Consider the following 25,875-nt stretch of genomic DNA (forward strand, 5'->3'; position numbering starts at 1 on the left):
CTGGTTGGATCTTCTCGCAGTCCAAGGCACTCTCAGCACTTTCCTCCAGCACCACAGTTCAAAAGCATCAATCTTCCTTCGCTCAGCCTTCCCTAAGGTCCAGCTCTCACATCCGTAGGTGACTACAGGGAATACCATGGCTTTGACTAGGCGGATCTTTGTTGCCAGTGTGATGTCTCTACTCTTTACTATTTTATCGAGATTTGACATTGCTCTCCTCCCAAGAGGTAAGCGTCTTCTGATTTCCTGGCCACAGTCTGCATCCAAAATGGAGTATCTTTCATTTGTCACTGTTGAACTTCATTTTGTTAGTTTTGGCCAATCATCTCTCTAATCTGTAAAGATCGTTTTGAATCCTGCTCCTGTCCTCTGGAGCAGGGGTCCCCAAAATATGGCCCGCGGGCCGTATGCGGCCCGCCGAGGGCATTTCTCCGGCCCGCGCTGGAACTCTCTGCTCCAGCCCTTATGCCCGTGTGGGAGGGAGAAGCCTTTTGTAGTTTACCTGCCTCCTTGGAGACCAGAGCGGCCGGAGCAGAGGGTTCTTGCGAAGGCCGGAGCAGCGCCGGGTGGGCGTGGCCAGCGGCGCCGGGTGGGCGTGGCCAGGGAACACTGGCGTTCTCTGGCCACGCCCTCCCGGTGCCGCTCCGACCATCGCTGGAACCCTCTGCTCCGGCCACTCTGGTCTCCAACTACAACTCCAAAACCAAAGGACACTGCCCACCAAATCCTTCCAGTATTTTCCATTGGTCATGGCAGAACTGTGTGCCAAGTTTGGTTCAATTCCACCGTTGATGGGGTTCAGAATGCTCTTTGATTGTAGGTGAACTATAAATCCCAGCAACTACAACTCTCAAACATAAAGATTCTATTTCCCCCATACTCCACATGTGTTCACATTTGGGCATATGGAATATCAGTGCCAAGTTTGGTCCAGATCTAACATTGAGTCCACAGTGGTTGATGGAGGCAGGTGAACTACAACTCCAAAACCAAAGGACACTGCCCACCAAACCCTTCCAGTATTTTCTGTTGGCCATGGGAGAACTGTGTGCCAAGTTTGGTTCAATTCCATCGTTGGTGGGGTTCAGAATGTTCTTTGATTGTAGGTGAACTATAAATCCCAGCAACTACAACTCCCAAATGACATGTTTTTTTTCAAATTATAATCCGCCCCCCCAACAGTTTGCGGGACTGTGACCCGGCCCTCTGTTCAAAACGTTTGGGGACCCCTGCTCTGGAGTATTGGCTATCCCACCCAATTTGGAACCCAACCCAAAGGCCATCTAGTCCAACCCATCCGAGAGATGGCCATATAGCCACCCTGCTTCAGACCCTCGGGAGAAGGACTCCAAGGCAAGAGGATTCCCCAATGGGAAGTTTGTAGGCGGGGCCTCTTTGGGTCCGCCAGGTGCCTGGGGAGGCCGGAGGAGAGTCCTGGCTCCGCCCGACGGGAGGGGCTTGGCGGCTGCCTAAGAGGGACGGACGGGAGGGCGGGCTGGTCGGCTCTGCTGGTCGGGGCGATGCGGGGCTGCGCGGTGCTGGCCTGCCTGGGCCTGGGCTACGCGGGCTACCTGCTCCTGGGCGCGCTGGTCATCTCGGCCGTCGAGCGTCCCGTGGAGAGCCGCCTGCGGGCCGAGCTGCGGGCGCAGAAGGCCGCCTTCCTGGCGCAGAGCCCCTGCCTGGGCGAGGAGGCCCTCGAGCGCTTCCTGGCCGCCCTCCTCGCCGCCAACCGGCACGGCGTCACTCTGCCCCGAAACGGCTCCAACGCCGCCGCCTCCAACTGGGACTTCGCCTCCGCCTTCTTCTTCTCCAGCACTTTGATCACCACCGTCGGTGAGTCCCCGGGAACTCCTCGCCACTGTCTTCAGCATTCTCCGTCTGCCGCCGCAGGAAACCCGACGCCTTTCCGGCTGGGCTGGTTTGGCATCCTCTCTATTACCCACCCACCTCTCCCTCCCAGAGGATCAATCTCTTAGTTCAATGTTTCTCAACTTTGGGGTCGGACTGCTGGGAGGGGGGGTGTCGCAAGGGGTGGGGTCTGAAGGGCTACCAAAGACCATCAGAAAACACAGCATTTTTTCATCGTCATAAGGGTTCTGTGTGCCGAGTTTGGTTCACTTCCATTGTTTTTGGGTTCAGAATTCTCTTTGATTGTAAGTGAACTATAAATCCCAGCAACTACAACTCCCAAATGTCTCAGTCTATTTTCCCCAAACTCCACCAGTATCCACACTTCGGCATATTGAGGACTCGTGCCAAGTTTGATACACTTCCATCACTGGTGGGGTTCAGAATGCTCTTTGATTGTAGGTGAACTATAAATCCCAGCAACTACAACTCCCAAATGTCTCGGTCTATTTCCCCCAAACTCCACCAGTATCCACATTTGGGCATATTGAGGACTCATGCCAAGTTTGGTTCACTTCCATCATTGATGGAGTTCAGAATGCTCTTTGATTGTAGATGAACTATAAATCCCAGCAACTACAACTCCCAAATGTCTTGGTCTATTTTCCCCAAACCTCACCAGTATCCACATTTGGGCATATTGAGTATCTGTGCCAGGTTTGGTCCAGATCCATCATTATTTGAGCCCACAGTGTTCTCTGGATGTAGGTGAACTACAACTCCCAAATTCAAGGTCAATGCCCACCAAACCCTTCCAGTAATTTCCATTGGTCATGGGAATTCTGTGTGCCAAGTTTGGTTCAATTTCATCATCGATGGAGTTCAGAATGCTCTTTGATTGTAGGTGAACTATAAATCCCAGCAACTACAACTCCCAAATGACAAAATCAATCCCCTCCCCACAAGTATTCAGATTGGGTATTTATGCCAAATTTAGCCCAGTGAATGAAAGCTCCCCCCTCCAAATGTCATCCAGTCCAACCCTTCTGCCAGGCAAGAAGAACACAATCAAAGCCCTCTTGACAGATGGCCATACAAACTGCCTTAAAACCCTAAGAGAAAGAGACTATTATATTCCACTAGAATTGGGACCCCCCACATACGCACATAGGATATCCAGACCATACCCAGTCTGCCAGGCAGTAAGACACAATCAAAGCCCTCCCGATAGATGGTCATGAGGCTTCTACATGAAAACCCCAAGAGGAAGAGACTTCTAGAGTATTATATTGCATTAGAACTGGGACTCCGCCACATACACACATAGGATATCCAGTCCAAACCCAGTCTGCCAGGTGGGAAGACACAATCAAAGCCCACTCAACAAATGGCCGTCAGACTTCTGTGTGAAAATCTCAAGAGGAAGAGACTTCTAGACTGTTATATTCCACTAGACTTGGAAGGAACCCCCTCCCTCCATATAAGACACCCAGTCTAACCCTTCTGCCAAGCAGGAAGACACAATCAAAGCCATCCCAATAGATGTCCATCAGGCTTCTACATGAAAACCCCAAGAGGAAGAGACTTCTAGACTATTACATTCCACTAGGTACTCTTCACAAACACACAAAGGATATAAGATCCAAACCCAGGCTGCCAGGTGGGAAGACACAATCAAAGCCCTCCTGACAGATGGCCATCAGGCTTCTGCATGAAAACCCCAAGAGGAAGAGACTTCTGCACTATTATATTCCACTAGATTTGGAAGGGACTCCCCACATACACGCATAGGATATCTGGGCCAAACCTATTCTGCCAGTTAGGAAGACAAAATCAAAGCCCTCTCTGCGGATGGCCTCCCCAAGAGGAAGAGACTTCTACACTACTATATTCCACTAGAGTTGGGACTCCTCACATAGAAACATAGGATATCTGGTCCAAACCCAGTCTTCCAGTTAGGAAGACACAATCAAAGCCCTCCCAACAGATGGCCATCATGTTTCTGATGAAAATTCCAAGAGAAAGAGATTTCATGATACTCCTAAGTTATTATATTTCATTAGAAGGGACCCCCCCCCCCAACACACACATACATAGGACATCAAGTTCAACCCCCTTCTCCTGGGCAGGAAGACACAATCGAAAGTGTTCCCGACAGGTGACCATCCAGACTGCCTTAAAACCCTAAGATAAAGAGACTTCTAGACTATTATATTCTACTAGAGTTAGAAGGGACCCCCACCCCCCCAAGACCACCTGTTCCAAATGCAGCCTTCAGGGAAGACACAATCAAAGCCCTCCCGACAGATGGCCATCAGGCTTCTGCATGAAAACCCAAAGAGAACGAGACTTCACAACACTCCTAAACTATTATACTCCACTAGAGTTTGAAGCCCACCCCCTCCCCAAAGGCCATCCAGTTTTTCCTGCTATGCTGGTTTGCATCCTGTCTATTACGGCACCCCCCCCCCCCCCCGCCTCTCTTAGTTGATCCTAGAATTATAAAAGTTGGAAGAGTCCCTGAAGGTTATCCAGTCCAACCCCCCTTCTGCCAGGCACGAAGACACAATCAAAGCCTTCTCGACAGATGGCCATCAGGCTTCTGCCTAAAAACTCCACATTCTCCGAGACAGCTCTTACTGTCAGGAAGTTATTCATGTTTAGGTGGAATCTTTTCTTCTTCTTCCTGCAATTTGAAGCCTGGTCTGCAGAATAGCAGGAAATGTGACATCCTTTCAGATCTTGAGACATGGATATCAGTTCCCTTCACAACTTTTTCTTCCCAAAGTGAAGCATACCCAGCTTCCCAAGCCACTTCTTAGACCTTTGATCATTTTGGTTGCCCTTCTCCTGACCTAATCCTGGTTTGTTCATCCTGAACTGTTTTCTCACTCTCGTTGGGGCTGTCCTTACTTGTCTTGAACCCTGTCTCAACTGAGTGTCCCTGAGCATACATAGAGAGCCGGCTGTTTCTTGCCTCTTTCTCCCTGGACCATTGGGAGGGTGTTGACACCATAATTTATTTATTTACTTACTATATTTATATACCATCCCTCTCAGCCCAGAGGCGACTCAGAGCAATTCACAAATTGGCAATAATTTGATGCCTCAACAGTTCTAACAAGTTAAAAACAATCAAGGAATTCTGTTAAAAGCAATAGCATCTATATAAATAAAAATGTACTGTTAGTTTGTGGGATTAACAGAATTCAAAAACCAGTGGGCCAATCGACACCAAATTTGGACACAAGACACCTAATAACCCAATGTATGTCCTTCACTAAAAAAATGATTTTGTCATTCGGGAGTTGTAGTTGCTGGGATTTATAGTTCACCTATAATCAAAGAGCATTCTGAACACCAATTATGGCATTGAATCAATCTTGAGGCACAGAACTCCCATGATCAACAGAAAATACTATAAGGGTTTGGTGGGCATTGACCTTGAGTTTGGGAGTTGTAGTTCACCTACATCCAGAGAGCACTGTGGACTCAAACAATGATGGATCTGGACCAAACTTGGCACGAATATTCAATATGCCCAAATATGAACACAGATGGAGTTGAGGAAAATAGACCCTGACATTTGGGTGTTGTAGTTTTTGGGATTTATAGTTCACCTACAATCAAAGAGCATGCTGAATCCTACCAATGACAGAATTGGGACAAACTTCTCATACAGAACAGCCATACTTAAGGCCACCCAGTCCAACTCTCTTCACCAGGGCAAGAAAACGCAATCAAAGCCCTCCTGACAAAGAGCCATCCAGCCATAGATATAGATAGATATATATGATTCACACCCACAGAGATATAGTATCATCGATTTGAAAAGGACCCCTAAAGAAGGACAATTATATGTTGCATGTTCCAGAGTAGGCAAACCAGACAATCTCCACATCAACACTGACATAGAAACAACAAAGAATACTGTTTACTCACAAGCATAAAGGAATTACATATATTAGAAACCATTACTTTATTTTCCAGATCACTAGACTAGGCCACAGCAATGCCTGGCAGGGGACGGCTAGTATGATATAAAAAAAAAAAAACCATACACTGCCTTAAAACATTATCATGAGTGTCTCCATGTCAAATTGTTATTCCATTGTGTTATCAAGTAGTTTCATAATTCAATTTAGCTGTGTCGTATTTGGGAAGGTCTGCTCAAAAAGCCAGGTTTTCACCTTTTTTCGAAAAGTCAGGAGGGAGGGAGCCGATCTTATATCTCTAGGCAGGGCATTCCACAGTCGGGCCACTGCTGAGAAGGCCCTGTCTCTCGTCCCCACCAGACGCATCTGCGAAGAAGGCAGGAGTAAGAGCAGGGCCTCCCCAGAAGATCTTAATCCACCTTGCAGCATGCGTCAGACTAACCAAAATAAACACAACACCACGTCAGCTCTTGGGGTGGATGCTGAGTTTTCCACCTTCCCTGCCTCTCCTTGTCCTCGTAACTGAGGTCATGGAAAGCAAAAGACTGTATACAGGGGAGTGTCGTTTAGGCACCTCTGAAGATGCCAGCCACAGATGCAGGTGAAAAGCCAGAAGAAAATGCTGATAGAACGTGGCAATACAGCCTGGAAACCACACCACACTCTAGTGATACCAGCCATGAAAGCTTTTGACAATACACTGTATACAGTATTTAATTGTCATTCATGCTCTCACCTTCCTTGTGTGACTGCTGGAGCAATTGGTGTGGGTGTATGACTTGCTGAAGCCCGGTTGCGATGGCATGTTGGCCTTGGGGTGTGACATAAGCTGGTAAACTCTGAGTCCCAGGAACCTGCTCATAAAAGAGTGATTAAGACACGGATATGAGGTGGCAGCTAATGCGCCCTATGAGATTTGCATGACCAGTTTCCTTTCCACTAAGCAAACTTTGTTTCTGTGTTGTTGTGAGTTTTCCAAGCTGTATGGGCATGTTCCAGAAGCATTCTCCCCTGACATTTCACACACATCTATGGCAAACTTTATTGCTTTGTCCTTTTCCCACTCTCATCACTTTTTCCTTGTGTTTTGCTAAGGCTGAGTTGTAATTGGGTTTAATTGCCTCCATTGTGGGTGTTATTACCACTCTCTTTTGGGAGCCTTTCATGCAGAGCTGGGAGAAAGTATTTACTTACTTAGGTGACCCCTTGTTGTCCGAGTAGGATTGTCTTCCAAGATCGGTGTCCTGGCGGTGGGTCCCAAGGTGACTGTGGGGCCCTATTCTTGATCTGCAAGTTCTCTCGCAGTGAGGGTATTGCTTTCCAGGTGGAAGGGGTCCCACTTGGGGTTGGCTTGAAATGCCTTCCTCTTTGCACGTTTCTCTCTTTCGCCCTCCATTCATGCCTCCGGTCCGGCTGAGTTGATGGCGGAAGACCATCGCTTCAATGCTGGTGGTCTTTGCTTTCCTTTGCTGACATTTTTCTGCTTGTCTTCCCAAGAAATTTGTAGGATTTTTTGGAGGCAACACTGATGGAATTGTACTAGGAGTTGCATGTGACGTCTCTAGATAGTCCACGATTTGCAGGCGTATAGAAGGGTTGGGAGGACAATAGCTTTATAAACAAGAACCTTGGTATCTCTATGGATGTCCTGGTCCTCAAACACTCTGTGCTTCATTCGGAAAAATGCTGCACTCACAGAGCTCAGGCGGTGTTGTATTTCAGTGTCAATGTTGACTTTTGTGGAGAGGTGGTTGCCAAGGTAGTGGAAATAGTCAACATTTTCTAATGTTACACCATTAAGCTGTATTTCTGGCATTGGAGAGGGATTGGCTGGTGACTACTGGAAGAGCACTTAGGTTTTCTCAATGTTTAATGACAGGCCGAGCTTCTCGTATGCTTCTGCAAAGGTGTTTAGAGTGGCTTGTAGGTCTTCTTCTGAATGCGCACAGATGACGTTATCATCAGCATATTGGAATTCTATAGCAGATGTTGTTGTAACCTTGGTTTTGGCTTTCAGTCTGCTGAGGTTAAATAGCTTGCCGTCTGTCCGATAGATGATTTCCACTCTGGTGGGAAGCATCCCATCAACAAGGTGAGGTATCATAGCAATGTTGATGGAAAATAAGGTTGGGGCAATAACACTTTCCTGTTTGACACCTGATTCCACCATAAATGGGTCACTTTGGGAGCCATTGCTGTCCAAGACCGTTGCCATCATGTCATCATGGATAAGCTGCAGGATGTTCACAAATTTGATGGCACATCTGATTGTTTGGAGGATGGTCCAGAGAGCATTGTGAATCACTGGGAGGAAAGTACAGAAGTGATGACATGAATGTGAAAGTGACCTCTTGTCTTTTTTTTAGCCCAGATTGGGCAATTTATAGCCTTCCAGGGAATGTGAGCCTCCACCTTCCCTCAGCAGAGCTGAACATGAAGGGGTAGCAACCCAGTAACATTGGGAGTGGTGCAGGCGACCCACTCTGGATTCCTGCATCATCAGGGATTTGCTCCAGATCATGCCTGGTGAAATATGATGAGCAGCCAATGTTCCCAGATAAGGTGCCACAGTCATAGGCCTGAGCATGAGTATTAAGCCATAGCTTTGCTCATGTGTATAGTTATGAGAATTCTGGATCATTAGTGGATTTTGACTTGAATCCCAAGTTTCTAGCACTGCAGTAATTTAATTTTGGTTGACTATTTAGAAATATAGTGTAAGTGCCCAAAGAATCAAAGATAAAGATACCAGTAAGAGACCTCACAACCTCTGAGCATGCCTGCCATAGATGCAGGTACAATGTCAGGAGAAAATGCTTCTAGAACATGACTATACAGTCCGAAAAACCTACAACATCCCAGTGATTCCAGCCATGAAAGCCTTCGACAATACATACTAGGAAGATTTCTTCATGGAGCTGTAGAAATTCCCTGGGATTGCCATAAGTCAACAGGAGATTTGAAAGTACACACAAAGCTACACCCTATATGTTCATCCCACTCAGGACTTTCCTGGATGGCTCCACACAGATGCTAACTTTCAAGCTAGTGGCCATGGCTGGGGATGGGTAGGAAGGCAGGCATTGGTGATATATTGTAAGACCTGTCTCTCCTCGTTCTCCCCACACCCTTAAAACAATATTTTCTCCATCCACCTTCCAGTGGCAAGCTGCACCGAGTGTTATGAGGTGTGTTTGTCCAGCTGCATGTGTTTGTGTAAAGGGTGGGGGAGCCAAGCCCTTTAGCTTTCTGCCCGAGGTCTATCTGCCTCACAGAAAGTCCATCTGCAGCTGAGCCAGGTCTCACGTTCTCTGCATCCTGTTTTTTTTTTCCTGAATGGGTGAAGGCAGAGTATGGATGGAGGAAAGGCTCTCTGATCATGCTCAAATTCTGAGTTTGCATTTTCCCAGCGGTTGTGGGGGGAGCTAGATGAAATGTAGGAACACCATCAAGCAACTGAAGAGACAATTGTGGTTAACCGCTATTGAGCCAGCTTCTTGCAAACCAGTGACTGAGAGGCCTCCTTTTATCACCTTCGCTGTTGTTGTAACTTGTCCAAAGTCACCCAATGGATGCAGCATGTTGCATTATCACAGGATGTCTGTGCCCTACACCACTGAAGAAATTACACTGTTTAACTGGTATTGCACCACCTGATATCCACTGGGAAGTAGCAGCCAATAATGAAAGGACCTAGTGACATCTCCAGCTCATCCTTTGTTTGAGTATCATCCAGCACGTCAACGACTTAAATCAAGAAATTGTTTTCTAAGATCTACAGAGATACTTGCAGGAACACTTCGGCAAGCAAGAGTCCAAAAGGGGCAGGCTAAAACCTGGAATCTCAACTCATGGCTGTTACCAAATGAGAGACTCCCTCTTGGGCACACAGAAGACTGAGCAACTTGGAAGATGCTGAACAGACTGTGCTCTGGCACCATGAGATGCAGAGCTAACCTTAAGAAATGGGGTCACAAAGTGGAGTCCACAACATGCGAGTGTGGAGAAGAAAGACCAAACCACAGACTACCTATTACAATGTAGTCTGAGCCTTGCCACATGCACAGTGGAGGACCTCCTTATGGCAACACCAGAGGCACTCCAAGTGGCCAGTTACTTACCAAAGGGCATTTAATATAATGCAAAGTTTTTAAACTTTGTGTTTATATATATGTGTTATATATATATATATATCACACAACTGTACCCTTGGTTTGCTCCTGATACTCTAAATAAATACCCAATGGATTTACATGAGTGGGGATTTGAACTCCAGTTTCAAGAGTTGTAATCCAATGCTAAACCAACATGCCACACTTGTTTTGCTCAAGTCTTGCCAACTCAAAGCAAAGGCTTCCTTGTCTAATTCTCTCCACCTGTCAAGCATTCTTCCTCTTTTCCTGCTAACTTCTGTTTTCCTGCATTATTGTATTTCCTACGGAGGATAGTTCCTTAACGTAGGGACACCTCCCCCAAACCACAACAAGATACATGCTGTAGTAATGCCCCTGGGGCCAAAATATCTTGAAGGCACCAGATTCTGTCTAATCTTGGAAGATAAACAGAATCATGCCTGGTTTGCAGTTGGATGAGATATGAGTGTTCATTTGAGAGGAAGGCAATGGCAACACCTCCTTCTGGGTTTTCCTTGGCTAAGAAAACCCTTATTGACAGTAAGTGTGGTTCAGTAATAGAACCAATTGCTTAGAGAGGTGGTTCCAGACGTCTTCAGGAAGTCTACCTGCTGGGATGCTGTAGGTGGAGATCATGCAAGAGATTGGATTCAATGGTCTATGAAGCCTTCCCCACAATATGATTCTGTGACGCCATGATCCCTGGAATAGGAATGTCTTCATGTAATGATGAAAAGCCAACAAGAAAAGGATCAGCCTAGCCTCTTGAGGAAGGGAGTTCCCGAGTTTGAAAGCAGTCACTTCTCATAGCATTGAAGACTGGCTTCATTCTGAAGGAGGCACATTCATCCCAAGCCTCAAGGAAACAGACTCAGTTCAATTCACACAGTGGGAACTGCTCCTTCTGGTTCTTCAGTATGCCTCAAAGCATGGCCCCAAAATGGGGAAACTGCCCCCAGCTTTTCCTGTTTTGCTCCTCCACCTTCTGCAATAAAAGGGAGTGTTTTGCGTAGATGCAAAAGGTGGTTTTGTGCCCTGAAGGCTGGGGAGGGACCTGCGCTTGCCACTTGCTCTTCAGAGAAATACAGTTTGTTCCTAGACAGCTTTCTACATTGCTTGGGCAAGCGGAAGTTGTGGTCTGCTCTGCGAAGAAAGGAGGAGGCAGGCAGAAGAAGGGGCCTCTTCCAACAGATCTTTGCCTTGACCCTCCTGCTGCCTTGGGACATGCAATATCTTGGTTTGCTGTAGCCAACTACCACCAAGGAAGGGAAGACAAAGATGCCTGAGATCTCACTGCTTCCCTTAGTTGCATTTGATTGTATTAAGCTCCACCTGAGCCATGAACACTCACCTTCCTATCATGGCAAGGAATAAAAGATTGCATGTGTTCTTGCTCTTGAAACAGCAATAATCTTCACACCTTGCAAACTCTCTTGGGTGAGGTGTCTCAGTGCCATTGCATTCCACTCTTTCAGTACACACCTTGCAGTACGCATTTAAAAACTTTTATTCTAAAGCCAACATAAATTACCAACAAACTGTATAAGTAAATACAATCACCTCTATATATCCATGGGTTGTTCATCCACAGATTCAACCAAACATAGCTTGAAAACACTTGAAATAAAAATCCAAAAACAAAACGCTGAGTACTATGCTAATGCTTAGGCATTCCTGCTGTTGCCATTTGCCATTTCACAGATCCTCAAGCACTTCTTTGCCGTTTTATAAATGAGACGCCATTTTGCTACACTATGCAACTCCTGGAACAATTCCATCAGCATTGCCTCTGAAAAATCCTGCAAATCTCTTGGGAAGACAGGCGGACAAATGTCAGCATGCTGGAAGAAGCAAAGACCACCAGCATTGAAGCAATGATCCTCCGCCATCAATTCCGCTGGACCAGCCACTTTGTCTGAATGCCTGTTCACCATTTTCCAAAGCAGTTACTCTACTCCAAACTCAAGAACTGAAAACAGAATGTTGGTGGACAGGAAAAGCGATTTAAAGATGAGCTCAAAGCCAACCTTAAAAACTGTGGCATAGACACTGAGAACTGGAAAGCCCTGGCCCTTGAGCACTCCAGCTGGAGGTCAGCTGTGACCAGCAGTGCTGTAGAATTTGAAGAGGCACGAATGGAGGGCAAAAGAGAGAAACGTGCCAAGAGGAAGGCACATCAAGCCAACCCTGACCGGTACCATCTTCCACCTGGAAACCGATACCCTCACTGCAGAAGAACACGCGGGTCAAGAATAGGGCTCCACAGTCACCTACGTACCCACCGCCAGGACACTGCCCTTAGAAGACAATCTTACTCAGACAATGAGGGATCGCCTAAGTAAGTAAATACACCATTGTATATAATGTGACTTAAGCAGCCATGGATTTTGGTATCAAACCCCAGCAGATACCAAAGGCCCATCGTATAACCAAACAGTATTCTTTTGTTTTCATTTTCGCTTCTCTACAAGTCTATTACAGTTCATACTGCTTTATCCATATATAGAAAAATATGACCATGAGAATACTTTCATTATAGGTCAAAATAGGGTTTTCCAGAACTTCTGCTTTTCTTGCTCCATGGAGTTGTATTCCAGCATATACACCAAGTATTAACAAAAGTGTTGTATTGTTCTCTATCTTGTCAGATTCTTGTCTTGTACATTAATTTTTTCAGGTAGTTTCCATACTCTCACTAGTGGAAATCTCAAGGATAGTTAATAATCAACTATCCTTGCATACCTGTCCGAACGTATCTCCTTCTACATCTCACCTCGGAGTTTAAGGTCTTCTAGGGAGGCCCTGCTTTTGGCCCCGCCTCTGTCTCAAACACGCATAGCAGGGATGAGGGACGGGGCCTTCTCAGTGGTGGCCCCTTGCCTGTGAAACTCACTCCCCGGGGAAATTAGGTCATCTTCATCCCTCCTCACCTTTAGAAAAAAGTTAAAACATGGATGTGGGACCAGGCCTTCAGGTAATTAAGTGTAACAATGTTGACAATGGCTTGGAAATGGATAATGGATAAGTTTGATGGAGCATCCAACCACAGTTTTCAGCTAATAATGGCCACCAGAGTGATAATTCTTAGTAGATTTTAATTGTATTGTTTTAATGTTTTTAACTATTTATATTTATTGACTGTTTATTTTTATTATGTATATATTGAGGCATCAAATTGCTGCCTATTGGAAGCTGCCCTGAATTCCCCGAGGGGGTTGAGAAGGACGGGGTACAAATATTCTAAATAAATAAATAAATAAATAAATAAATAAATAAATGATTTCTAATTTTCTGCTGTCTCTAGAGTTACAAAGTCCTGGAAAAGAACGTATGGTAAATAAAGTTAATATACAGTTGAATTTACTATCACCACTTATTGACAAACAGTATATAAGTGTGTTTAAAAAACAAACAGGAAGAATAGGAATAAAACTACAAGGCAGACCTTTCATTAAAAGGGATTTAATGGAAAAAAATTAGGACCTAAGAGGGTGAGTAGAGAGCCTCTGCTTTTCTCTTCTTTGATGGAGGCAGAATGCCAGAGGTCTGGATGCCTCTGATGGGCAGTTTCCACCTCGTTCCCCAAGGCCTTTGCCCAGGGAGGGTTTTCTTTTGTCCACAATTGGACAGGCAGCCTCTCCTCTGCCTGGCAACCTGCCCAGATTCAGCTGCCTTGTTGGCACTGAGTAGCTGCTCGTGGAGAGCTTGTGCCACGTCTTGTTTGGAAGGCGGGTCTATGTGCGGAGGGGCTGCCTTCTCCAGATGTGGTCCAGCCCCAGCACTCTAATGCTCAGACTCAGAAAGAAGGTGGTTTGGGCAGAGGGTGATTTGGATGCCATTCCTATAGGTCAGGATTCCTGGCGGAGGGATTGACATGGTGTGAACTCTGCCCAGTAGCTGGCAGCAGATACCAAAGAGGATTAAGCAAAAGTTTTACTGGCAGGCAGCCAGGAGGAAATGTTACACACGTGCCGACATGCACATAAGACCCTTTTGTCCTTTCCCCTCCTTGACCACACATTCTCTCCGTTCCCAAAAGGGGGTCTTCAGACCTGGCTGCAAGGAAGGGACTGCTAGACCTATACGTAGATCCAGAGCCCCCCCACCCAACCAATCACTGATATATATTTTCTGTTAGTCATGGGAGTTCTGTGTGCCATATTTGGTTCAATTCCATTATTGGTGGAGTTCAGAATGCTCTTTGATTGTAGGTGAACTATACATCCCAATAACTACAACTCGCATATGTCAAGGTCTATTTTCCCCCAAGAGCGCCTCAAGAGCACCCCTGGGCAAAATCAACTCTACTGCAAATGCTTACTTTGCGTAATGGGTTGAGCCGCCCCTGCGTAGATCTTGACATCACCTTTCATTCGCAGCGTTAAATATGGAGCTGTCTAGGTACTTAATGCTTCTCCTGGAGAGGTTATGTGAAGTGCCAGCTCCATACCTCTGACTATTTTGATTTGGCAGAGATAGATTGATAGGTACCGCTCCAACGGGAAGATAATGGTGCTCCATGTAGTCATGCTGGCCACATGACCTTGGAGGTGTCTACGGACAACGCTGGCTCTTCAGCTTAGAAATGGAGATGAGCATCAACCCCCAGAGTCGGACATGACTGGACTTAATGTCAGGGGAAAACCTTTACCTATACCTAGTCTCAAAACAAGATAGATATTGCCAAGAGTTCTGCTTTTCAGACATGTTTCTTCCTCTTTCTCTTCTCTGATGTGTCTCCACTGAAACAGGCAGGTCCCACCCGCCTTCCTTTAAAGTTCTGCTAACTTTTAGCCTAATTCCGAGAGCCTTCAAGGTATCAGGGAAATATTGTTACATTCTTCCCGCTAGCCTTGGCTCTTGCATTCCTAGGCTAAAAATACCCTGCTTCTTCAGCCCTTTCTCATATGATCTGGCCTTCCACGTGTCAGCATCCTTGTGGTGTTGTGATGCCCACAACCAGCCCCCACTCCTTCCTCTTTCCCAGGGCTTTGTCATGCTGAATAGCATTCCTTATGTTGCTCCGGGGTGCTTTTGAGGTGCAGCAACATCATATGGCTGACCCGGCTTTGTATACATTTTTTGGCTGTTAGCCTACAGTCCTTGTAGAAAAGCTGGCTCTTGCCTATTCTTCCCCCCCTCCCCCCCAAAAACAGCCTCTACTGTGTAAGTGCCAAAAAGAAAGATTGGTTTGAACCACAGTGATTCAAGTCAAGTTTGATTACTTAGTATTTCCATCAAAGTTTACGTTCAGTACCTGTTGGCTCACACATACTCTTCTATTTTCCCAATTTGCAAAGGAGAGTCCAATTTAATCCTTTGTTGTCCCACTCTTTCATATGCTTTAAAAATGACTCAGTTTCTCTTTCTTCTTCTCACTTTCTCCCTTTGACCTCTGTAGCCATCTTACTTACTTACTTACTTAGGCGATCCCTCATTGGCCGAGTAGGATAGTTTTCCAGGAGCAGTATTCTGGTGGGTCCGTAGGTGACTGTGGAGCCCTATTCTTGATCTGCATCTTCGCCCGCAGTAAGGGCATTGGTTTCCAGGTGGAAGGTAGTCTCGGTTGGGGTTGGCTTGACACGCCTTCCTCTTGGCACGTTTCTCTCTTTCGCCCTCCATTCGTGCCTCTTCAAATTCTGCAGCACTGCTGGTCACAGCCGACCTCCAGCTGGAGCGCTCAAGGGCCAGAGCTTCCCAGTTCTCAGTGTCTATGCCAGAGTTTTTAAGGTTGGCTTTGAGCCCATCTTTAAATCAGTTTTCCTGTCCACCAACATTCCGTTTTCCATTCTTGAGTTCAGAGTAGAGCAACTGCTTTGGGAGACGGTGGTTGGGCATCCGGACAACGTGGCCGCTCCAGAGGAGTTGATGGCGGAGGACCAGCGCTTCAGTGGTGGTGGTCTTTGCTTCTTCCAGCACGCTGACGTTTGTCTGCCTGTCTTCCCAAGAGATTTGCAGGATTTTCCGGAGGCAGCGCTGATGGAATCGTTCCAGGAGTTGCATGTGATGTCTGTAGACAGTCCACGTTTTGCAGGCATATAGCAGGGTTGGGAGGCAATAGCTTTATAAACAAGCAGCTTGGTATCCTGGGAGACACCTGTTCTACCTCACAACCATTGTCTCAGGGTTCGATCTTGTCTCCCATGTTGTTTAACATCTACATGAAGCCGTTGGGTGAGATCATCCGGAGTTTCGGGGTACGGTGTCATCTGTACGCAGATGATGTCCAACTCTGTCACTCCTTCCCACCTGCTACTAAGGAGGCTGTCGAGGTCCTGAACCGGTGCCTGGCCGCTGTAACGGTCTGGATGGGGGCGAACAAATTGAAATTGAATCCAGGCAAGACAGAGGTACTCCTGGTCAGTCGCAAGGCCGAACAGGGTATAGGGTTACAGCCGGTGTTGGACGGGGTTACACTCCCCCTGAAGACGCAGGTTCGCAGCTTGGGTGTGATCCTGGACTCATCGCTGAGCCTGGAACCCCAGGTTTCGGCGGTGACCAGGGGAGCATTTGCACAATTAAAACTTGTGCGCCAGTTGCGCCCGTACCTTGGGAAGTCTGACTTGGCCACGGTAGTCCACACGCTGGTTACATCCCGTATAGATTACTGCAACGCTCTCTACGTGGGGTTGCCTTTGAAGACGGCTCGGAAGCTACAAATGGTCCAACGATCGGCAGCCAGGTTGTTAACAGGAGCGGCACTCAGGGAGCACACCACTCCTCTGCTGCGCCAGCTCCACTGGCTGCCAATTTGCTACCGGGCACAATTCAAAGTGCTGGCTTTAACCTTTAAAGCCCTAAACGGTTCTGTCCCGACCTATCTGTCCGAACGCATCATCCCCTATGAACCAATTAGGACATTAAGATCGTCCGGGGAGGCCCTGCTCTCAATCCCACCAGCTTCACAAGCACGGCTGGCGGGGACGAGAGACAGGGCCTTCTCCGTGGTGGCCCCTCGGCTGTGGAACGCCCTTCCCGCAGACGTTAGATCGGCTCCCTCCCTGCTGGTGTTCAGGAGAAGAGTGAAGACCTGGCTCTTTGAACAGGCGTTCAATTAAGCAGTGCAATCAATTGACTGAATTTGGAACTGGAATAATGGATGATGAGATCGGATTGCGATTTTACTGATGAGACGTGACGGATTACTTATTGGATGTATTGATGTTTGTTCATTTACTGATGTATTGTTGTATTGTTTTAACTGCTTTAGTGATTGTTTAGATGCTAATGCTATGCACTCTGTATATTGTCCTGTTGTAAACCTCACTGAGTTGCCTACGGGCTGAGATAGTGCGGTATACAAATAAAGTAAGTAAATAAATAAATAAATAAATATCCCTATGGATGTCCCGGTCCTCAAACACTCTCTGCTTCATTTGGAAAAATGCTGCACTCGCAGAGCTCAGGTGGTGTTGTATTTCGGTGTCGATGTTGACTTTGGTGGAGAGGTGGCTGCCAAGGGCATCATCATCACTATCACTCATGGCTGAGTATGATTGCCTTCCAAGTATAGGGTCTTGATGGTGGGTCCGTAGTGATTGTGGAGACTTATTCTTGATCTGCATGTTATTTCGCAGTGATGATATCAGTTTCCAGATGGAAGGCAGTCATGAAAAGGGTTGGTGTGACGCGCCTTCTTCCTCTTGACACATTTCTCCTTCTCGCCCTTCATTTGTGTTTCTTCGAATTCCACAGCACTGTTGGTAACATCTGACCTCCAGTTAGAATCCTCAAGGGCCAGGGCTTCCCAGTTTTCTTGCCACAGTTGTTAAGGTTGGCTTTAAGCCCATCTTTAAATCTCTTTTCCTATCCACCAACATTAAGTTGAGAGTATTGTAACTGCTTTGGGAGATGGCAATTGGGCATTCAGTTAACAGTCCAGCAAAGTTGATGGTGGAGGATCATCACTTCAGTGCTGGTAGTCTTTGCTTCTTCCAGAATGCTTACATTTGCCCGCTTCTCTTTGCATTATTTTTCGGATTTGCATTATTTTTCGGAGGCAACACTGATGGCATCATTCCAAAAAGTTGAGCGTGACGTTTTGCAGGTGTATAACAGGGTTGGGAGGACAATGGCTTTATAAACAAGCATCTTGGTATCTCTACAAATGTCCTGGTCTTCAAACATTCCCTGCCTGTTTTGAAATAATGCTGCACTTGCAGAGCTCAAATGATGTTGTATTTTAGTGTCGATGCTGACTTTTGTGGAGAGGTGGCTGCCAAGGTATCGGAAATGGTCATTTTCTAATACATTAAGCTGTATTTCTGGCATTGCAGAGGAATTGTCTGATGCCTGCTGAAAGAGCACTTCCTCAATGAGAGGCCAAGTTTTTTGTATGCTTCTGCAAAGGTGTTTAGAGTGGCTTGTGGGTCTTCTTCTGAATGAGCACAGGGTACATTATCATCAGTATATTGAAGTTCTATAACAGATGTCGTTGTGACCTTGGTTTTGGCTTTCAGTCTTCTGAGGTTAAAAAACTTGCCATCTGTTAAATAGATGGTTTTCATACTGGTGGGAAGCTTACCATCAGCAAGGTGAAGTATCATAGTGATGAAAATGGAAAATAAGGTTGGAGCAATAACATATCCCTGTTGGACACCTGATTCCACCTTAAATGGGACACTTTGGGAGCCATTCTTGTCCAAGACTGTTGTCTTCGTGGTGGAGCTGCAGGATGTTCATGAATTTATCAGGGCATTCAATTTTTTTGGAGGATGGTCCAGAGAACATTGCGATTGACTGTGACAATTGCCTTTGCATTTACCTGAATGCCATGTACAGAAATTGTTTTTGCTCTCATTTTTCTTGGAGTAACTGTGCAGCAAAAATCATGCCCACTGTTCCTCTGGAAGGGCGGAAGCTGTTCTGAGATTCTAGGAGTTTGTCTTCAAAACAGGTAAAAGGCGGTCTGCAAGGATTCTTGCAAGGATTTTCCCAGAGGAGGTTAGAAGGGAGTTACTTCTATACTTCCATAGTCTGTTCTTTTTCCCTTTTTGAAGAGAGTGATAATAGTAGCGTCCCTGAAATCTGCTCATTTTTCAATGATCTGGTGGAGTTGTTGTGTCATCTCAGATCCAACTTCTTTAAAGATTTCAGCAGGGATCCCATCAGGTCTGCTGGCTTTGTTTGTTTGTTTATATGGCTGATGGCTTTGCTGACGTCTTCCAAACTAGGCAGTGCTGCAAGCTCATCCCTGGTTTGTTCTTGCAGGATTTGCGAGAGAACCTCTTTGGTCACGTTGGAGCCGTGGTTAAGGAGGTTATGGTAGTGCTTTTTCCAAGGTACCATAACCTTAAAAAAAGTGTCCAATTCGTTTGACTTCAGCAGAGAGTGGAGAGGGCTGAATTTTGCCCATTCTAAAAATTTTAGACAAAACCCTCTCTGAACTTGTATATTCTTCCACATTCATATCTTTTCCTGTCTTCACCATACTGTGATATTGCTTGTCCACAGAAGTCCCAATTTTCATCTCTGAAATGTTGGAGGGTGTGGTCATATGGAGCAACACAGAAACTGAGCTCTCTAGTCCTGCCTTTTGACTTCTAAAACTCTCCCAGAGCTTCAAACTGGGTTTTAGAGCATTTTGCCCATATCTAAACAAGCTTGCTTGATTTCAGCAACTCAAAACTATATAATTGAAGGAATGGGACCTTGGTCAGAAGTCAGTTTCTGTGGTTGTTGGGCATAGCTATGAGCATGTGGGTGGTAGATTGTGGTTTGCCAAGTACCTGGAATTTACTCTGTTATTTATGCCAGCCCCTGTGGCCCCTTCCCTTCTCTCTCCCTGTCCTGTCAGGCTATGGTTACACCACCCCACTCTCGGATGCTGGCAAAGCCTTCTGCATCTTCTATGCGCTGCTGGGTGTTCCCTTCACCATGCTCTTGTTGACGGCCACCGTACAGCGCCTGGTTGCCACCTTCACTTCTGGACCCCTGGAGTATCTGACAAGGCACTGGGGGTGTGATCGGCGGGCCCTGTCTTGTGGACACCTATTCTTGTTAGCGGTGGGAGTACTAGTGGCCTTCTTTCTGGTGCCTGCTGCCATCTTCAGCACATTGGAGGAAACTTGGAGCTTCCTGGATGCCTTCTACTTCTGCTTCATCTCCCTTTGCACCATTGGCCTTGGCGACTACGTCCCTGGGGAGCAGCCAGGACAGCCACTGCGTTCCCTGTATAAGGTCTCAATCACAGGTAAGCATCAACATGTCAGTAAGTGGGACAGGAGGGTATAAAGATGGATGGCTCTGCCATGTTGCCCATTGAATTGGGACAAGGTGGAGGCTGATGTTCATCAGACTTGGGCCTTCAAGATCCACTCCCAGCTTCTGTCCACTGGACTACAGATGTCTTTTTAGCTCTTCAAACTATTTTGTATTCTTTTTCATTGGTTTGAATCCTATTGGTCATTTCAACTAATGTAGATCCATAAAATTCATTGGATGTTCTTACCAGTTGATAGACCATTCAGCAATTACACAGTGTGTGCTGGTACGGCTGTACCAGGAGCTCCAATTTTATTTGCTTTGTATTAAATGTTTGTTTGCAAGCCAAGGTTTCAGGGTTCCTGCAGAAAGGTGGCTTCTTTGGTTGCAGTCATAGGGCAAGTCACTTGTCCATCATCGTTAAGTTTTGGTTCCGCCCCTTGCTCAGGGCAGTTGGGAAGGGAAGGGAGCCATTTTTCTTAGTCTCAGCAAGGAAAGCTAATGTACAGGATGTGTGCAAGCTTCCCCTGTACAAAAGCTTCAACCCTTAAGACTTTCCGGGGGGGAAACAGTCTTAAGAGCATCAAAGCTTTCTGGGGGAAAACAATCTTAAGAGTCTCCAAAGATTTCCAGGAAAACATCCCTAAAGACCAAAGAACTCCAGCTGGAGAATATCTAAACCTTTACTGGTAGGTCCACTCGGTGCTTCAAGACGCAGTTCGACCCGGTAGCGGAGCCCACATCAGTAAGGGTTAGATTACAGTCAGCCTGGGAGAAGTTAAAAAGGGGATTTTCCTTTAAAGTAAAGAAGTTATTGAAGACAGTTGCCTGTCCTTCGTGGGCAAGATTAGGAAGTCACCAGTTGCATAAAGCTTGGAAGCATTTGTTTAGCTTTATTGAAGACAAGAGAAGTTTCTGTTTGATTGTTCATTAATAAAAGACTTTGTCATACTTCACAAGCCATCTAAAGATCATTTGTGGTGGAAAACCTCTGAGAACTTCTCTTTGGGCTTCCCGATGGGCAAAGGTTGCATGTCCTGTTCTAAAGGAAATTCTTTACTGGCCCAGCGCACGACAGAATACAGTGTAACAAAATTTGATTTTTTTTTCTATTTCCTATTTGAAAATGTTACTGTTTAATTGTGAGGTGCTTACTTTGAAAGTACTTGTCATACTCCAAAAACTTCATTTTTGTGCCTGCCACAAACTATGTTGGATTGGTTGAGACTCGAGAAGATATTAAATAAAAAACTATAGGAAAAACGTGCTGCAGGATTATTTATTTTATTTACAGTATATATACTGGGAAGAGGAAGAGAAGGAAGGAAGGAGAGAAGGAAAGAAAAAAAGGGAAGGAAGGAATGAAAGAAGGAGAGAAAGAAGGAGGGAAGGTTGGCTACAGCAAGGCATGGCGGGTATAGCTAGTATTAATAATTTTGTGTGTTCGTGTGTATACACTAACTATCATAAGACAAAGGAGTTGCTGTATGTCTCGCTCAGCCCTATGGACAATTTTGGAGTGTTTTGAAATTCCAGATAAGGGATGCCCATCAATTTAATCTGTAAGTCCACTTGTGGAGACATAAGACCCCAGCTGATTTCTGGCCACATTAAATAAATCATGAAGTTTTCGGTGGAAGGACCTCTTCTCTCTGTTGCACCCTTTTGCCTCTACTCCAGGCTCATACATTTTCTGTGCCTTCTTCCAGTGTACCTTCTTCTGGGCTTGATGGCTATGCTCCTCCTGCTCCAGACCTTCCACAAGATGGCAGACTTGCATGGCCTCTCGGACCTGGTCTTGCTGCCTCGAGATTCCTCCGCAGAAGACCATCAGCGCATCCTCGAGGAACACGAGGCTCCTTCAGAGACAGAGCAGACAGAGAAGGCACCAGTGCATTCTGGTAACGGCACTCAGGCCGATTACTCCTCCATCAACAGATAGCCCAAACTTGCGTCGGAAGACAATCAGAACAAACCTGCAGTACAGCAGCCTGAAATGACCCAGCGGAGGGTAACTGCTTCTTGGTCAACGGATGGCTACCTGCTATATTGCTCTGGGCCGCTTTTCTCCTTCAGCAGATTCCGTCCCAGTTCTTCTGGCTCCTGGCGGTATGCAACCACAGACACTCTGACCACTCAGGAACAGGAAAACTCATACAGATCTCCAAAATGAAGAAAATCAAGCTGTTTCATTGGGGGAAAGTGAGAGGGAGGGGGCTTTGTTCGTTTTCAGATTTATCTTGGAAATAATGTTATTTTAAAAAATGAATAATGGGAAAAAAGACCTGGAAATGTCTCTGCAAAGAGAGGACAAATGATTCTGTGAGACGGGAAATATTGAGCGAAGTCTTTCTTGCCCAGTTCTGAAATCTGACTTGATGCTGGCCAGATTTGTTCCTGGCATCTTACATTATGTCCACCCAGGGAATATTTTCTCCTGCCAAGTCCTTGATGGAAATTTCTGTGGAGTGTTGTAAGTTTTTCGGGCTGTATGGTCATGTTCCAGAAGCATTCTCTCCTGATGTTTCACCTGCATCTATGGCAGGCATCCTCAGAGGTTGTGAGGTCTTTTTCTAGTTTCCAATATACCTCACAACCTCTGAAGATGCTTGCCATAGATGCAGGTAAAACATCAGGAGAGAATGCTTCTGGAGCATGGCCATACAGCCCGAAAAACTTACAACAACCCAGTTACTCCTGCCAATGAAAGCCTTCGACAATACAGCTTCTGTGGAACTTTGCTGTCTTGCTACAGAGGGAGAAAGCCTTCCATCTCCAACATTCCTTCTCTCCAGATTGTGTCTTTTGCCTTGTTTTTATTTATCCTGTGGACAGAAATGGGTTGTGTTCTTCTGGAAAGTGTTTAGGGAAGATTCCCCAGAGGGCGAGGGTGTGTTTTAATTCATAATTTGAAAGTTTTGTTATTGTTTCAGGAAGATTTGGTTCATTGGGGCATGTGGGGAAACTTGCAAGGCTAGTTTTTCTGTCATTTTTATTGCTATCAGGATGAAACGTGCCAAACTTGTAGACCACATTGATGACTGCAAACCTGCCAAGTTTCAGAACGTTTTGGTCTTCCACTGATTTTTAGGAAATTTTTAAACTTTTTACAAATAAAATCTCTTTTTAAAAAACTCTTGAATTTCTCTACAGCAATAGAACATGAGCAGAGCATAATTCTTGCAAAGTTTCAGAAAAATCCGTTCATTCACAGATTTTAGGATTTTTTTTTTCAATTTAAGCATCTAGGGCAAGTCACACTCTCAGCCTCAGAGGCTTGGGAAAAAAGGCTATTAGGATTTCCCAGATCTCCTTGACTTCCTTGCTTTTCCTACATGGCAGAAGAGGGGTTGGACTGGATGGCTCCTCCATTGAAATACTGTTAAGTTTATGTTGGTCAGAAAGTTTGCTCATGTGATATGTGTATGCATATATACAATATGCAATATACTATATAAACATTTTTGGGGCTGGTATGTCAAAGCAAATGGCCCAATTGAAATGAATTGATATTCAATTAATACCTTCCATCCCCACAAATGCTACTTGCTGGACATTGTTTTGACATACGAGCAAATTGACTTACGAGCTTGGTCACAGAGCAAATTAAAATCATATGTCAAGGTCCCCTATCTACAATTTGACCATTTATTGAATAGGAATGCCCATTTACATACACATGAGATGGGCATTCCTGAGATTTGATCCTCAGGATGTAAAGTGCCTGCAACATTTTCATGCCCTACTTGGTTTTGAGCCTGCATTACAGGATATACTCTATTGGCGCTCCTTGTTCCACCTGGATTCATGGAAAGGCCTAAAACAGCCACTAGGTGGCAGGTGACATGATTTCTTCCTGATCCCCATTAAATTAAAAGGACCCCAAATAGGGCCGCAACCCAGATTTAAGCTTTCTTTCATATCTGCTATAGAGCCTGCCCATCAACAACAACAAGGTGCAGTGTAAAAGTACATCATCATCATCATCAACAACAACAAGGTGCAGTGCCTAAAGACCTTGGCCTGCACTTAAACACAATAGGTGCTGACAAAATTACCAGCTGCCAGCTGCAGAAGGCCACCTTATTGGGATCTGCACGCATTATTCTCCGATACATCACACAGTCCTAGACACTTGGGAAATGTCCTACGTGTGATCCAATACAACAGCCAGCAGAGTGTCTGCTATGGACTCATCTTGTTGTGTTTCAAATAGAAATAATAATAATATGGTTATGGACTTCAACGTAGGATGGATGGACATCTTTTGGCAACGCTTTAATGGTGTTGGTTTAGATGACCTTTGGGTTACCCTCCATATTTAATGCAATGTGCTGCTTCAGAAAGTGGTAGACACTTCTTCTTTAGGGGTCTTCAAGCAGAAGTTGGGTTGGCATCTTTTGGATGAGGCTTGAGTTGTGTATTGAAGAGATGAAAGCGGGATGGCAACAACAACAGTTCCCTTAAATGCCTCTTGAAGTCCCATCCATCGTGAAGGCTCTAGGATTCAGACTCAGCTGTTATCATGAAGAAGGCTCATTGTAGGATGAGAAACAAAGACATACTGAAAGCCTTTTGTATCAAATGATCTTCAGGGCTATGGGTATCATATGGTACTTGTGAAACATCCATTGCATTTGGTATGGTAGCCCTCACAGCCCCTCTCCACGCATCACAATGCCTCCTGCATGCATTTAAGCCTTGGCCAACCCTGGCTTCATTGTAAAGAGGGGTGGTTGGGCAGGTGCGGGAGTGAGCAAGTAGTGAGAAGTTGCAGTTAGTAGTTGTTACTATGATGATGATGATGATTATATAGTAGTTGTAGTTAGTTTATTATTATTGTTACTTAGTAGTTGCAGTTAGTTATTATTATTATCATCATTATTGTTACTTAGAGAGGATTTGCAGGGTTTTTTGCAGGTAGTAGTTGTTATTATTATTATTATTACTTAGTAGTTGCAGTTAGTATTACCATCATTATTGTTACTTAGAGAGGATTTGCAGGGTTTTTTTGCAGTTAGTTAGTTATTATTATTACTTAGTAGTTGCAGTTATTATCATCATTGTTACTTAGACAGGATTTGCAGGATTTTTTTTGCAGTTAGTTGTTTTTTATTATTACTTTGTAGTTGCAGTTAGTTATTATTATCATCATTATTGTTACTTAGAGAGGATTTGCAGAGTTTTTTGCAGTTAGTTTTTTAAAATATTATTAGTACTTAATAGTTGCAGTTATTATTATTATTATGATCATCATCATCATCATCATCATCATCATCATTGTTACTTAGAGAGGATTTGCAGGGTTTTTTTGCAGTTAGTTGTTTTTATTATTATTACTTAGTATTTGCAGTTAGTTATTATCACCATTATTATTATCACTCAGAGAGGATTTGCAGGGGTTTTTTTGCAGTTAGTTGTTTTTATTACTATTAGTAGTAGTGATTTGGGATTTGTTATTATCATTATCATTACCATTATTATTTGTTAGTATAGAGCAGTTGGATTTTGTGCTGGAACTGTTTAAGTACAGTCAGAGGCGGCCCTAGGCAATTTTCAACAGTAAGCAAACAGTATTTTGGCGCCCCCCCCCCCCAAACCAATAATTGATATATATTTTCTGTTCGCTGTGAGAGTTCTGTGTGCCATATTTGGTTCAATTTCATCATTGGTGGAGTTCAGAATGCTCTTTGATTGTAGGTGAACCCTACAACTGGGGTGTATACATCCCAGTAACTACACTTGCCGCACTTGCT

The 25,875-nt window shown here is 45.1% G+C and overlaps 1 protein-coding gene across 1 annotated transcript; it reads left to right on the forward strand.

Annotated features, from left to right (window-relative positions):
• The first annotated feature begins 1,482 nt into the window (after positions 1-1,482).
• On the forward strand, positions 1,483-25,277 carry LOC137094901 (potassium channel subfamily K member 6-like). The gene is made up of 3 exons (XM_067460850.1): positions 1,483-1,833; positions 19,713-20,108; positions 21,829-25,277. Exons 1-3 carry the CDS (start codon positions 1,521-1,523, stop codon positions 22,059-22,061), a joined length of 942 nt encoding a protein of 313 aa, XP_067316951.1. The 5' UTR covers positions 1,483-1,520; the 3' UTR covers positions 22,062-25,277.
• Positions 25,278-25,875: the final 598 nt, after the last annotated feature.

The sequence above is a fragment of the Anolis sagrei genome, chromosome X (assembly GCF_037176765.1).
Source record: "Anolis sagrei isolate rAnoSag1 chromosome X, rAnoSag1.mat, whole genome shotgun sequence".
NCBI classification, from domain to species: Eukaryota; Metazoa; Chordata; class Lepidosauria; order Squamata; family Dactyloidae; genus Anolis; species Anolis sagrei.

Excerpts from the sequence above, each read along its gene's own strand:
- LOC137094901 (XM_067460850.1), top strand. The coding sequence starts at position 1,521 with ATGCGGGGCTGCGCGGTGCTGGCCTGCCTGGGCCTGGGCTACGCGGGC. Across the intron at positions 1,834-19,712 it reads CACTTTGATCACCACCGTCG|GCTATGGTTACACCACCCCA; the intron begins GTGAGTCCCCGG and ends CTGTCCTGTCAG. Across the intron at positions 20,109-21,828 it reads GTATAAGGTCTCAATCACAG|TGTACCTTCTTCTGGGCTTG; the intron begins GTAAGCATCAAC and ends GCCTTCTTCCAG.